At 50.6% G+C, this 14,668-nt stretch overlaps 1 protein-coding gene across 1 annotated transcript; it reads left to right on the forward strand.

Annotated features, from left to right (window-relative positions):
• The first annotated feature begins 7,069 nt into the window (after window positions 1–7,069).
• On the forward strand, window positions 7,070–10,859 carry LOC142359751 (olfactory receptor 14J1-like). Its single transcript, XM_075412170.1, has 7 exons — window positions 7,070–7,101; window positions 7,793–7,904; window positions 8,114–8,244; window positions 8,374–8,479; window positions 8,833–8,885; window positions 9,816–9,826; window positions 9,901–10,859. The coding sequence occupies exons 1-7, from the start codon at window positions 7,070–7,072 to the stop codon at window positions 10,857–10,859; spliced, it is 1,404 nt and encodes a 467-aa protein (XP_075268285.1).
• Window positions 10,860–14,668: the final 3,809 nt, after the last annotated feature.

Below are 14,668 nucleotides of genomic sequence, written 5' to 3' on the forward strand. Positions count from 1 at the left end.
CAGACTCAAATTTCAAACACTTTTTCCCGACGCTACAATTGGCGCAGCATTTCTTTAAACCTTTTTCACATTGTCCCTTTCCCAAAGCCATTACCATAGAAATGCGCGGATGTATCCCACACTGCCTCTGCCATTCCAGATGATTTCTCAATGAGAAAAACAAATCTACATATGTCACTTCTTCCCATTTGCCTTCCCTTTTATGGAACGACATCAATTGCAAAATGGTATTATAACACAGTGTCCCATCCTCCGGCCACTTCTCCCCATCATCCAGAGTATATAACGGCCACCAATGATTACAATACTCAATTAACTGTTTCCGAGTTAAAGGGTCCTCCCCCAGCTCTTTCCAGTGTTTTAAAATACATCCCAAAGGCGTGCCCCGTGGGATGGGTCTTTTACTCGGAAAGGTGCCCATCCTTCAAATGACCAGTGGTAGTGATTGTGCACTACATCACAGACACTGGCCAGAGGGATCTCAAACCTTGTTGGAGCTCCCTTTGGGATCCCATCCCCCTACTGAGATCTTGGAGACTTCAACCCCCTGTTGAAGACCTCACCCTTGGGCCCCGCTCCACCGGCTTTCACAGAGCAGAGATTTTTCACAAAGGTACCTTTTTAGCCTAACTCTGCGTGGCTTTTACTGCGACTTACGAGCAGGCATGTGTTATACCTAAAGAATGTCTTAATTAAATTCCAGGGGACTTACTTGGAATCCTTTGGTCCGGGGATCAGAGGTTCTCCTCGAGAATCCCTCGATGCCGGCTGGAGGTCCCGTGATCCTACGGATCCGTCGGTATTCACAAGCAGGGTCCCATCTGGGTCACCAGAAACTGTCACCGAAAATCCAGGAATAAAACCTCGTCACACCAATGTAGTGTTAACAGCCAGGCATTCTTTATTGCTGCGCCGGATGCACGGGGGATAATTCCACCGAACATGCATACCCCGTACCCCTTCCGTGCAGTCTATATAGATCAAAATACACATATTTATCTGATTACATGAGCCCTTCCTTTCATGGTCAAATCAGTCCATTTTCATACACTCCTCCCACCCGCGCTTGCGCAGTGCCTCCTAGTGGTGGTCGTCGGGGGTCCCAAGATGCAGTCTTATCCTCTTCATCACAGTTTCTGTGCAAACTCAGTTTTCTTCTGGCTCTTGTCCCTGCGGCATGGGTCATCTTGACCAGTTCTGGGCAACTGCTAGTTTTAATTAAAACTAACTTCTTTGGGGGAGATGTATGACTTTTTGCTTCAGTTAATTTACACAATAGATAGGTACCACAAATGCACCTGCAACTATTAGGTAACGCTATTTCTATTAAAAATCTCCCTCCACCACTATTGTTTAACATTAATGATTACCTAGGGACTAAACCCTCTGTTCCCAGACCTAATGTCCAGATGGGCAGGGCTGTAGCAGGGACATTGCAGCATTGTTCATATTTATGGTTAACTGATTCCATCACCCTGGTTACAGTATCAGCTCATCTTGCAGCCCTTACCATCCTCTGCAAGTATCAAGACTACGGGAGCTTTGGCTTTGTCATCATTGCCACATCCACAGAAACGGTTTCTAAATTCCCCCTTTGTATCTTCTACTGTTTCCAGCTCCTGTGTTCTGCCTTTTTGCCGTGGAACTCAAACAGCTCACGTCCTCAGCCTCCTGAGAAGAATGCTTCTCTTCATGAGTGTTCAGATAGATCATTCTTGTGCTCTGAGGAGGCTGTAAGCTTTATCAGATTTCCTGATCTCCTTCCCCCTGCAGAGCTGCTTCCCACTTTCCTGTTGCCTTCAGAGGCGTGGCAACCTGGTTCAGGAACGGCATGGCGACAAACCCCAGGCCGCTCGGGCCATCAGCTCACAGACACCAAAGTGGTGGGTGGCAAATGGCGTTTATTGGTGAGTAGCACAGCATTATATAGCTTGGGTTTACAGTGTCACTTCCGTCTGCTTACGTCACAGGCTAAACGCTATTGGCTATTCAGAGAGGGGCCCTGTCTTTCCGTACAGCGCGACATCTTCCAACCGCAAGCTCTAACTATCCACATTTCCCCCCTCCTTATGTTTAACAAAATAGGTTAATATGAAAATTTTTGTACTCAGGTTTAAGATTTAAGTTTAATATTTAGTTCTGAGATTTACTCGTTAGACACAACTATAAGACTTAACGTTAACTAACTTAAACTTCAAGTAAAGAATGTAAGTATCAAAATCTTATGATAACAAACATAAGGCACATTAGACAAATGTATTTCTAAATTAGCTGAAATATAACAATTTTAACACTTTTAAAAAGTATATGCCATAAACTTGAATAAAAAACATAAGGCACAGTAAACGGGTGAAAGTTGAGGTAACTTTAGGGATAACTGGGGGTAGCACTGGATAGGTACATTTTTAAAGCAGCTGCTGGTGTTCTACCAACATAATGTTAACTTTCTCTAGCCGGCTCTTGACGAACGACACGATTCTATTCAGTATGCAGGGTCCAAAAATTAGTGTCATCATGATCATCGCGATCGGTCCTACTGTTATGTTTTCTCTTATCACTCGATCACTTGCAAGGTCCCGTAGGATCCACCTGTATGGCTGATGGTGATGGTAATCTAGTTCTGCCTGTCCTATAGTGACAAGCTCCAAAATCAGGATCACACAAAGGCATCGTAGTCCCCCTTTGCGGAGGCTATTATGCCGTTGTCTGGGTTCTGCCAGTGAGGAACTTCCAGGCTTGGACAGGACACTTGCCAACTCGTCATCTTCTTTTGTCACCGCGGTGTACGGGTTACGGGGGTGTCCGATGATCCGGCCCTGTGAACAAAAACTCACAGTTTTCATTAGTTTTATTCTGGAGGTCTGGTTTAACGGACTTAAGTGGACACCACTTAACTTTTCCATCTTTTTTGACAGCGGCAGGGTTAGATGCTCTTCCTTCGCGACATGCTTAATCATGTCCGCGATGCTTGACCCCGCCGGTAGCGATCGCAGGATTTCTTTGGTTGTTGAATTACACTGCTGACGCAAAAATTCTGCCATGACTGGGCCTTTTGCCTCCGCAGGCAAGGCCGAAGAGTCGACCGCCGCTTGGAGACGATACACAAATGGTGTAAAGCTCTCAATTTCACTTTGCTTTATTGTGGACCATAGTGATGGTTTGGCAATGACTCTAGAGGCTGTGCGAATAGCTTCTGTGGCCGCACGAGTAGTTGTAATAACTTCATGGGCCCGCAGGCCCTGGGCTTGCGCCTGGGGGGTAATCTTTGTGGGATCTGTGCCCATTAACCGCTGCGGGCTGAAGCCATGCAGTGGATGATCTGCCCCAGTTACTTGGGCTAGTTGCCTCGCACAGTTGTCCTCCCAATCTTGTTTAAAAACGATCATCCCTGCCTCGTCAAAGATTAATCTACAAGTCTGTTTTATATCGAACGGGAGCATATCATCTCCCCCGAAGACACCATCTATGAGGGTGGAGACCATGGCAGAATTAAGCCCTTTATCCGCGATTGCTTTAACAATCGCTTGTATATCCTTAGGGTTTATTGGCGAGTGGACCCTCTGTCCCCCGTCCGTCACCCGGACCGGGAACGCTAGCGCGGCCGATGGGGCCCAGTCGGAGCAGGCAATCTTTATTTTCCTCCAGTCCGTGAGAGGGATTTCTCCCCCTCGCGGTTCCTGTTTAATTTGGATGGGGATATTTTGGCTCTTGACTTTGTCTATCTCTGTTTTCTCCTCTGCTAAGTTTGAATCAGTTGCGAGCCACTCATCCCAGCTAGTGTCTGATTTGGAGTCGGAACTCGACTGACTGGTTACTTTCGGTTTCCAGTGCCTTTGTGTCGGGCTTTGGCCCTGCCCGCTTCCTTTGTGGGCGGGCCGTTCCCTCCCTCTTGACTCGCCCCGCCTTCCGCTCAGCGGGGTGTTTACCCGATAAGAGCATTTTTTGAAATGCACGTTCTGATTGGTTCTCTGCCCCTCGCTCGTTTTCTTGTCCCCTTTTTGGTCGCTCCTATCACCCTTTTCTTTCTTGTTCTCCTCCCCCTCCCGTTTGTGTGCGCTTCTTAATTCTAGCACTCCTTCCCTGTTCGCGCCAAGGGCATTTTCGCCCCGCCCTTCTCCTTTGTGCTTGGCGCCATCTTGGGGCGCATAGGGCGGTGGTTTAGCCCAGACTTCTTCAGACTCTGTTTTTTTCGCGGTGCCCCTAGCCTCCTCGGCTAACCCGCCCCAGAAGGATTTAACTCGTTTCTGTCCCTCCGTAAGTGGGTCGGGGTTCGGGAATAGAGGGGACGTGTCGCCCTCTTGCTGATTTTTAGGCTCAGCAGAGCCGTTATCGTCTGGGGGGTGCAAATTCTGTGTGGCTGCCCCGATTCCCAATTTTGGGGTGGCCAACAAACAGTTCTTTGCCGCCCTCCAGGTCTCCTGTTCCTGTATGGCCTTCTGCAGGGCCTGCACGACTTTCCCCCACGACTTAAGGTTTTTCCCACAACCCGAGGACATCGTCTCCTCGGCTAACGCTTTAGTGCACTTATCCCACACCTCAGGGTGGAGAATATCCACCGGCTGGTCAATGACCCCAATTTGCAAAAGCCTCACAACTGCGAGAGTAAAATCTTTGGGCTTACAATCAATACCCCACTGCTTATGTAATTGCGATACGACCTTCACAAGGGCTTCCATCCTCCTTGTCGGTCCGGGAGCATCCTCCCCGCCAGGCTGGTCCTGCCGCTCCGGCCGCCGTTCACCCGACTCCAGGCGAGTCTTTCCCGGGTTTCGGCACCACTTGTTGCCTTCGTTGGCGTGGCGACCTGGTTCAGGAACGGCACGGCAACCAACCCCAGGCCGCTCTGGCCATCAGCTCACAGACGCCAATGTGGTGGATGGCAAATGGCGTTTATTGGTGAGTAGCACAGCACTATATAGCTTAGGTTTACGGTGTCACTTCCGTCTGCTTACGTCACAGGCTAAACGCTATTGGCTATTCAGAGAGGGGCCCTGTCTTTCCGTACAGCGCGACATCTTCCGATCGTCAAGCCCTAACTATCCACACACGACACTACCAATATCAGTCTCCCAGGTATGTCAAAATCTTCGTCTCTGGAGTTCACCCATCTGTACTCCACTACTGGCCTTCCTCACTCCTGGCACCTGGGACCCCACCATTCTCTGGTCACGACAGCCAAGGCAGACACTGATGATCACATCCCTGATCCCGGAGCCAGGGCCAGGTCCTGGTGAGCATCACGCTTCTCAGCCCACTTGGCAGCTGTGTTAACAAGTTGTCCCAAGATCCTCCAGACTGCTGACACCCTGTTTCCTTGCCTGGCTGGGGAATGCCAGGGCAGTTACTGTCCCCCATGGGAACCTGCTCATTGACCTGAGACTTCCTCGGGTTGCAGACAGAAGACTTCTTCTGCTTCCTCACCCTGCTCAAGTAGTTTGTAACTGCCAAAACAAAGTCACTCTTGCTGACTTCTCCTCTCATCCTCACTCATAAAAGCTAATCAAACAGGTTACCCAGGTCTTAGAGGAGCTCCATATATCCGAGGTGCTCCTTCACGCAGAGAGCATCCCCCTGGTACTCATCCTCCCTGCGGCAGAGCCTGTATCCTTCTACTGCATCACCCAAGCTCAGAAATCTGTCCCACCACATCTCAAGTAATCTAAAAACTTCACAGTACTGTGACAAGTCATGGGGCTTCAGCTCCTCCTGCCCGTGCTCCAGCTCCTCCTGTCCATGCACATTCGGGTTGCAACATCTCAGCTGTCGCACCAAGGTAGAGCACAGACTGCTCACAGGGAAAACTGAGCTCTGCTCCTGACCAGAAGACCACTGTAGACTAAGCAGTTCGTGCTGCGCTGCATAGATCGCTCAGCAGCAGGACAACCTCAGCAGCTCATTGTCACAGTGGAGCCTGCAGGCAGCTCCCACTCGGTACTGACCATTCCACCACCTGCGTGGCCTTGTCTCCATCTAGCCATGTAGCATGAAGTTCTCATGAGAACATCCTTTCTGTTGGATTTAGAGATGATGAACAGAGTTGTTACCTTGCAGGGAAATACAAGAAGAGGTTGAATGACTGAAATAAGACACTTTTTTTTCTGTGGAGAGGGTCTGCAAGGCATTCTGCATGTGGATAGGATTACCATTTGATGCTACACCACCCAGGCATCCCACCACCTAAAAGGAAGAAAGACTATCAATACTTTTCTCTCCTTACAATCTTAGTCCTAACAGCATTTTACCTCACAGAATCAGAGTACCTTTCTTAACTAGGATCATAACAGACCAGCACCTCCTGGTAAAAAAACTCTCTAGGCATACTAAGGTGCAGTTCCTCTGCTCCCACGGACTGGTAAGGCCGTAGTCTGCAAAACTAACCACTGGCCTGATCCCCACCCACCACTGGTTGTTGTGCTCCTGAGTCCTGCCTCAAAGCTCAAAGGCCTGGGAGACCTTGGTGGCGGTAACGGAGGCAAAGAGGTCATAGACTATGTGAGATCTAGCTAGACCTCCTCTTACTAAATTCAGCAGTGGCCCCACACTCCCTGTTTCTTCTTTACCTCTTCCTAATGCAGCACAGCTCATTTTGGTGCCTGTTGCATTACCTTTTCAGTTGGAATTCAGTTAAGGATTAATGCTTTAAAGAATAAGGATTCTAGCTGGGCCTGGAGGAGGCTTTGCTTGAGGACAAGATGTATCCAGGCACACTGCAAAAAGGATTGTGCTGTTCCTCGACAGTGTCATCGTAGGTGTGAGTAACGAGCCCAGTTTTTTGTGCTTTGTGTTTACACAATACCTGTAGCTACTGGATAGAGGAGGGACAGACCTTGCCTCTCTAATGGCACCTGATGGCTGATAGCTCTGACTGAAGGCATCAGTCAATGGCACAGAGACACCAAGTCGCACTCTTTGTGATGCCATCTGGAGGGACCTGTCACACACACCCCAAAGGGAAACTGCTTTCCTCTAGGTCCTCTGCTGTCCCTGCCAGCCCTGGCATCACATGTAGCTTTGTGGGCCTGGATTTGGACATGAAACTGAGTGGCTGCCCTAAATTCTCAGTGTCAACATGGGGATAAACATGAAACAACTGCCGATGTAGTCAGTGGTGATCTAGTAAATACAGCAGAAGGATGAGAGAGACTGAGCTCTTCCTATGGTACAGGACACGAACTACTCAGATGACTGCCTCTGTAGGCCACCCTGAACATGATTAGTAGCGACAGGTTCAACTGCCCTTATTTTGGGCATCAGCTGTCATTTCCTTTGGCGAAAGCAGCCTCTAAGAGGATGCGTCCAGATGTTGCCCTGTCTCTACAAACTGCTCCGTTTGTACCTGCACATATCTTAGACCACCTCTGCCATCTCACATGCCAGCAGACAGCTTCATCTGAACTCCTCAGTTTTGGTCTTCAATTCCATTAGTTAGCATGGGAGCTTCGAAAAGGAGCTCACCTGCAGGTGCCCATTTAATGCCCACCTGAAGAGAGACAAGAGGAATCCCACCTCCTGTGGGGTTGTGGCAGGCACTGGGGGGAGCTGAATCCCCTTTGAGTCCCAGGACTACAGACCCAGGATGAGATGCCTCAGTTGACTCATCTGAATGCCTTCCATCAGCAGGGGTGAAGGAGATCCCAGCCTGTCCTGCTCTGGCTGTCCTGCCTAAAGATGGGATAAGAAAAGGGGATACTTGGAGCTAACTCTTTTGGTGATAGGAGAAGTGCCACTGCTGAAATTGTGTCTCTGGAGCTGAGGGAGAAAATATCAGTGATTGCTTCAGTTTGTTTCACAGCAAGTTGTCCTGGAGACCAAGAGACACCTCAAGGGAGGCCAGAGTGGGTAGACATAATGCTGCCTTGGGCTGGTTCTGTGCTGCTGAGCTGAACTGGGCTCCTGGCAACCAGGTAGCTCTGCAGAGAGACAGCTGTGCCCAGGAGCAGCTCCTCTGCAAAGCACAACAGGGCTGAGGGCACTGCCTGCAGGCAGCAAGGGGAGAGGACTGAGGCAGAGAGAGGTTAAAAGCAGTGTGAGGCAGGAGGGTGCTCTGCACTCACTGAGGGAGCAACCCTCACAGTCCATAACATGGTAAGTCTCTGGCTGTTGGACAATGCAGGTGCCGTTCCTGGAGGGGTCTCCTCAAGCTGGTACATCCCACGGTTTACAGGATCTATCAGGATGTCTCTCACAGTATCTCTTTGATAGAGCAGAAGAACGTGCTCCAGAGCAGGGCCTCCCTGTTGTGCTGTCAGAGGGACAGGCCATGATGGCTGCCTTCTTCTGGGGATGAATGCAGGGCCATGCAGGCAGGGGTGCCCAGGGCTGTCCTTCAGAGGGGGCTCCCTGTACTCCAGGGGTCTTTGTGCTGTCTTCCAGAGTCAGCATTCAGCCTGCACTGCAGGGATCCCCACAGAGTGGTGAGGAGAAGCTGTGGATGGAAGGAGTGACCCTGACAGAGCAGGATCCTTTGGCTGTCCAGAGGGTGCTGTGTGGGTCAGGGCTGCTCACGGCACCAGATCAGCACTGGGAGCTTTCAAGGGGAAGGTCAACAGAGTGTCTACTAAAAAGATATGAAGTTTTCCAGAGTCTGTGTTACTTGTTCCTACTCTGAGGGCAGGGCACAGGAGGGGATGTGGAGGGGGAGAGGAAAGAGAGATAAAAAATTTTTCCAGATTGAACAAGTCACTGAGATGCTTGAGCTGTATCTTTGAGTTGTCAGTAGGTCTGCTAGGACACTCCTAAAGTGCCTTCAGCCACTCTTCTGACTATGGACAGCAGCAGCATCACCTTTGTTGGACCCATCAGGTTTTTCTACCCTTTTGAATCTCCAAACAGGAAAACATGTCCAGGCAGTTGCCTGCAAACAGGCAGGATTCTGTAGGGCCGGGGTGAGTGCACAGCAGTTGGGATGGGGTCTGTGAGTGCTGACAGGGAGTAGAGATGGAACAGAGAAACACCTCCCAGGAGGAAGATCTCCAGGCAGCAGGAATATGATCAGGGAATGAGAGGAAAGAAAAACCAGAAAGGTTGTAGGAGGAAGAATTCAGTAAATTCTATATAATCTCCTCCAGTGCAGAGCCCTTCCTCTGAGCAAGCCCCCTTGCCCGCTCTCCCACCCACCAAAGCCTCTGCCCTCAGGGCTGTGGGCTCCAAGCCATGAACCACCTCCTCTGCAGCAGAGCTCCAGCAGAGCCAGGGGGCAGCTCTCCAGCCACGCCTCCATTTCTCTGCTGCAGATCACAGGGGCTCAGAGCACAACTGCCCTGCAGTGTTGGTGTCTGGGAGGTGGTGTGATATTACCCTCTACCTCAGAAAGGTCCAAGCACAAGGCAGATGGGAACAAGACGCAGGGACAAACCAGCTCCCCTCACTCTGCATTAAACCACAGGCAATCCTCTTGCCTTGCAGGACTTGGTCTGTGCTCCCCAGCTGCTGCAGAAGTGCTGAGGGTTTCTGAGATCCAAGCACATCACAGAGGTGAGATAAAGGGAGTTGTAAAAAAACCCCAAACCTTTTGAAATGTCTTCTGCTATTCCAGTCCTTAGCAGTGGGAGTGCAAAGGCGGACAAGCCCTGCTGCATTAGGAGCAGTTTCATGTGACAAGGTCAAACACCAGGACTGACCCCTACCCTCATATTTCCCATGAACCCACCGCTGCAGAGCAGGACTGGCTCCTCGGCAGACGGTGGGCAGAGGTTGTTCTCCTTACGGCGCGTTGAGACAGCACCAACAGCAGCTCCAACCTCAGAGCTGATGCAATGTCTCCTAGAAAAAGAAAAAAAGCATGCATGTGTGTGTGTGTGAGTGTGTGTGTTTAGGAGGGAGAGGGGTACTGGGAAATGTATTTGATTTTGCTCAGAAAAGTCTCCACTAAATTGTAACTGTTATTTCCTTCTTGGACAGTGGTCTATACCCAGTGGCAGCAAATGACCAACATCAGCTCCATCACCAGGTTCCTCCTCCTGGCATTCGCAAACACACGGGAGCTGCAGCTCTTGCACTTCTGGCTCTTCCTGGGCATCTACCTGGCTGCCCTCCTGGGCAATGGCCTCATCGTCACTGCCATAGCCTCTGACCACCACCTCCACATCCCCATGTACTTCTTCCTCCTCAACCTCTCCCTCCGTGACCTGGGCTCTGTCACTACCACTCTTCCGAAATCCATGGCCAATTCCCTCTGGGACTCCAGGGTCATCTCCTATGCAGGATGTGTTGTCCAGTTATTTCTCTTTGCCTTCTTCATTGCAGCTGAGTTTTCTCTTCTCACCATCATGGCCTATGACCGCTACGTTGCCATCTGCAGACCCCTGCACTATGGGACCCTCCTGGGCAGCAGAGCTTGTGTCCACATGGCAGCAGCTGCTTGGGGCAGTGCTTTTCTCGGTTCTTTCCTGCACACTGCCAATACGTTTTCCATACCCCTCTGCAAGGGCAATACTGTGGACCAGTTCTTCTGCGAAGTACCCCAGATCCTCAAGCTCTGCTGCTCACACTCCTGTCTCAGGGAAATTGGGCTTCTCATGGTTACTGTTGCTTCAGCTTTTGAGTGTTTTGTTTTCATTGTACTGTCCTATGTGCAGATCTTCAGGGCTGTGCTGAGGATCTCCTCTGAGCAGGGACGGCACAAAGCCTCTTCTACGTGCTTCCCTCACCTGGCTGTGGTATCCCTGTTTATCAGCACTGCAGTGTTTGCATACCTGAAGCCCCCCTCCTTCTCTTCCCCATCCCTGGACGTGGTGGTGGCTGTTCTGTACTCAGTGGTTCCTCCAGCAGTGAACCCCCTCATCTACAGCATGAGGAACCAGGAGCTCAAAGACGCCCTGAAGAAGCTCATTCAATCAGCAGTCTTTCAGCAGCAATAAGCTCCTCGTGTCTCTTCCCAAGTCTTTTCCAATGTTTACTGAGACCTCCTGTGCCTTGGGCATTTTATCTGTGACAATTCCATTTCTCCAGGAATGTCTGCATCCCCTCCACTTCTCCAAAGACGTGAACTTAATCTTTCTGACCGAAAGGCTTTAACATATGTATCTGGCACGAAGGTAGAGGTTGCCTCCCATGTCACATCTCTGTAATAAAAGAGAATTTCCTCAGTGGCACTTTCTGCAGGTTGGGTTCTTCTTCCAAAGCTGACATCAGGAACAGACTGAGGAAACTGCTACCACGAGGCCTTGCTGCTGAGCAGGGCTTCTTTGTGGGGTGAGGTGTATATAGGGTGATGCATTGGATAATGAGACTTGGACTGAGCTTTCACTTGTTGCTGCCCAGTGCTCCTGGAGATGGTGACAAGCAGCCGGGATCTGCCTGCGACAGTCCCCCTCTGGCTGCCATGCAGCCGCAGCCTGATCGCTGTGCAGAGGCGAGCCATGAGCTTGGGGCCCTGCAGCAAGCATGGAAAGGGGGTAGAATCATCTGGTCAGGCCAGCACAGACACCATCTCCTGGAGAAAGGCTCGCTAGAGGCATGGATGCTCCCAGAGAAGAGAAAGGAAACAGTCTCTTTTTGGGACTCTGCCTGTCTTGGGACAGGCTGCTCTGTCACCGGGGCAGCAGGAGCAGCCAAAGGAGTCCCAGGGCCAGGAATCTTTTGCTGGAGAGAGGGTCTGGCACAGAGAGGCTGCCTGCATGGACACATAAGAATCTCTCTGAGACAACAAGAGGGGAAACAGGGTGACACTGACCTGTGTCTCCTCATGCCACCAGCCCTAGGGCTGATGGGGGAGGCTGACCCAACTCTCTGAGCTCCAAGAGCTGCATTGTCCTTCAGAGAGGCTTGGGCTGTGGGGTGAGTGCTCAGAGCTCTGCAGCACTGTGTGGAGGGGACTGCTATGGGTCCAGGGCAGCCTGGGATGCTGGAATGTGCTGTGCTGGGGAGAGGGCAGAGGAGCTGGGGACATCTGAAGAGGGTTTGGCCTGGGCTGAAAAGTGCCCAGAAAATGCAGAAGTTAGATGAGCTGTGTGACCATGCCAAGTGAGGACACACTCCATTGGGTTTGTGGTACAGAGCCAGGACTGACGGAAGGGATCTGAGACATGCAAGCAGAGGACAGAGGGTTTGGTCTGCACACTTGGTGACATCGACAGACCAGGAAGGTGACCCAGGGCGTCACCCCCCCAGCCTCTCTCACTGGTCATTTCCAGCAGTGGCTGCTCAGCCAAGGTTTCTGGATGAGTTTCGCTGTAAGGTCATCTCCACCTTCCTGCTGGGCTCAGTGCCTGTATCCAGGGAAAGTCCAGCCCTGCCTGGCTGCTCTCCTGGCCCAGACCCTGTCAGACCCTGGAGCAGGGCTGGCTGTGAAGCCTCACATGTGGCATGGCCATTCCAGAAGCGTGGAGAGGCTGCCTAAGAAGGCGGTCATGGGGTGACAAAGTGTGAAGGACTGCTGTGGGCATCGTGTCATAGGCACCATTCCCCACTCAAAAACACCCTCTCCCTAAATGTGGCTACACAGTGGGGCCGAGGGACAATACAAGAGGCAGCAGGGCTGGGACGTTGCAAGACAGGGTGCAGCCATGAAGCAGCTCCCAAAAGCAGACATCAAGGGCAAGTACAGACAAGCAATATCTGTACTTAGCCTGCACTGGTCAGGTATGACTTTGGGAGAAGCAAAGCTCTCTCAGAGTTTGTGGCTGCAAGAAAAGTCAAGAGCAAAGAGCTGGAATTGCTGTGTTAGAGACCAAGGCTGAACAAGGGAAATGCAGGGCTGCTTTTGAGTGGGGAGAGGAAGTCAACAATAGCAGACAGTAATGAGGCTGACGGACTCTATGCCTTCTTTGCCTGAGTCTTCCTGATAAGGTCTCTCAGGCCTCAGTGTTCAAGGAGGGGTTCAAGAGGACGAGAAGACATATTGGCAGGACCCTCATGAAATGCCAGAAAGACGAATGCCAGTTTCTGCCCCTGCACGGGACTCACGCTGGAAATTACAGAGGCTGGGGGCTGCCTGCCTGGGATCAGCCCCGTGGGAAAGGTCTTGGTGGTCAGGGGTCTGGTCGGGAGGCAGCCGTGTGCCCTGGCAGCAAGGGCGGTCTTCAGCTTCCTGGGCTCTACGATCAGGAGCATGGCCAGGAGATCAAGGGAAGGGATTCTCTGAAATACTCAATCCAGGTTTCAGACTCCCAATTCAGGAACGATACTGGCAAGATGGAGTAGGTTTATTAAAGTTCGCTCAGGACAGCCAGGGCCTGGAGCACTTTGCCTGTGAGGAGACTGAGAGAGATGGGCTTGCTGAGCCTCGAGGAGAGAAGGCTGAGGGGGACCTCATCCTAGCCTGCCAGCAGCTACGAGAAGGCCATGGAGAAAACAGAGTCCATCTCTTCTCCACTGTGCATAGCAGGAGAACAACAAATAATGGGAGGAAGATGAAAGAGAAGAGGTTCAACAGGAGAGAAGGACAAATTGTCCCCAGGAGCTCAGCCAAGTGCTGGAATAGGTCACCCAGAGAGGTTGGGCAGTCTCTGTCCATGGGGCTGTGTAAGCCAAAACAGACAGGATGCAGAAACAACCACAAAATCACGGGTGAAATGTAAAGAGTAGATTTATTTTCTCTACCTCGCAAACCAGGGGATCTCTGATACAGTACCTGGGTAGAGGCACAGAAGCCAAGCAGGAATGCAGACACCACAGAGCTAGGTCCTTACTAGAGAAAGAGTGCCAGCTACTGAACCTGCTGCTTTTGCCTGGATTTATCAGGGATTTGCTCAGACAGAGCTTTCCACTGTGCCTTGATCCTTCCCGCAGCAAGGCAGGAATCTCGAGCATGTTCGACACATTACCTTGGAGTCTGTTGCAGGCCTGTGTTATCTAAAGGCAGATGTTCTACTTGTCAAGCACACAAGACTAAACAGTGATATGTGTGTTTTTCGACACCCAGCTGCAAGTCACTTGAGCATGTTCACAATCGTCTTCGCCAACCTTCCATGATTATCCCACATGCAGCATGTGACAATCCAACAGCACACGCCATCTCTCCTGCCTTGAAATGCTATTGTGACAGATGGAGCCCAAAGTCACGGGCTAAGTGAACTCAATGGACATTACGGAGGGATGGCCCATAACGTAAGGAACATCTCTGTGTGCAAATGAAAAGACAGCAAAAGTGGTGGTAATTTATAGGAAAGTGTTGGATCTGAGCATGAGGTAGATGGTAGAAAATAAGGGGTGGATACTGTCCCGGTTTCAGCTGGGACAGAGTTAATTTTGATCTGAGCAGCTGCTGTTTTGTATTTAGTATGAGAAGAAAGGTGGTACCACTGAAGTTTATGGCTGTTTCTAGGAAACTAAGGTCTTTTTCTGGTTTCTTTTGTTCAGCTAATGAGTAGGTCTGCAGGAGCTGGGAGGTGGCAGAGCCAGGCAGCTAACCCAAGATGACCAATGGAAATATTCCATATCACAGGTGGCATGCTCAGTATAGAAGTGGGGGTTGTTTGGGGACAGATCCATGAATTCCAGGAGTTCCGCGGATTCTGCGATGGCTTCTTAGGGACAGACTGTGCAACTGGGCATTGGGCAGTGAGAAAAATTGCATTGTGTATCACTTGTTTTGCATAATCGTTTGTAGTAGTAGTATAAAAATTAGTCTTAGTATAGTTCCTTCCTTTAATTTCTTAGTAAACTGCCTTTATCTCAACCCATGAGTTTTAGTTTTGTCCATTCTCCTCCCCATCCCACTGCAGGA

The sequence above is a fragment of the Opisthocomus hoazin genome, unplaced genomic scaffold (assembly GCF_030867145.1).
Source record: "Opisthocomus hoazin isolate bOpiHoa1 unplaced genomic scaffold, bOpiHoa1.hap1 HAP1_SCAFFOLD_100, whole genome shotgun sequence".
Classification (NCBI taxonomy): domain Eukaryota; kingdom Metazoa; phylum Chordata; class Aves; order Opisthocomiformes; family Opisthocomidae; genus Opisthocomus; species Opisthocomus hoazin.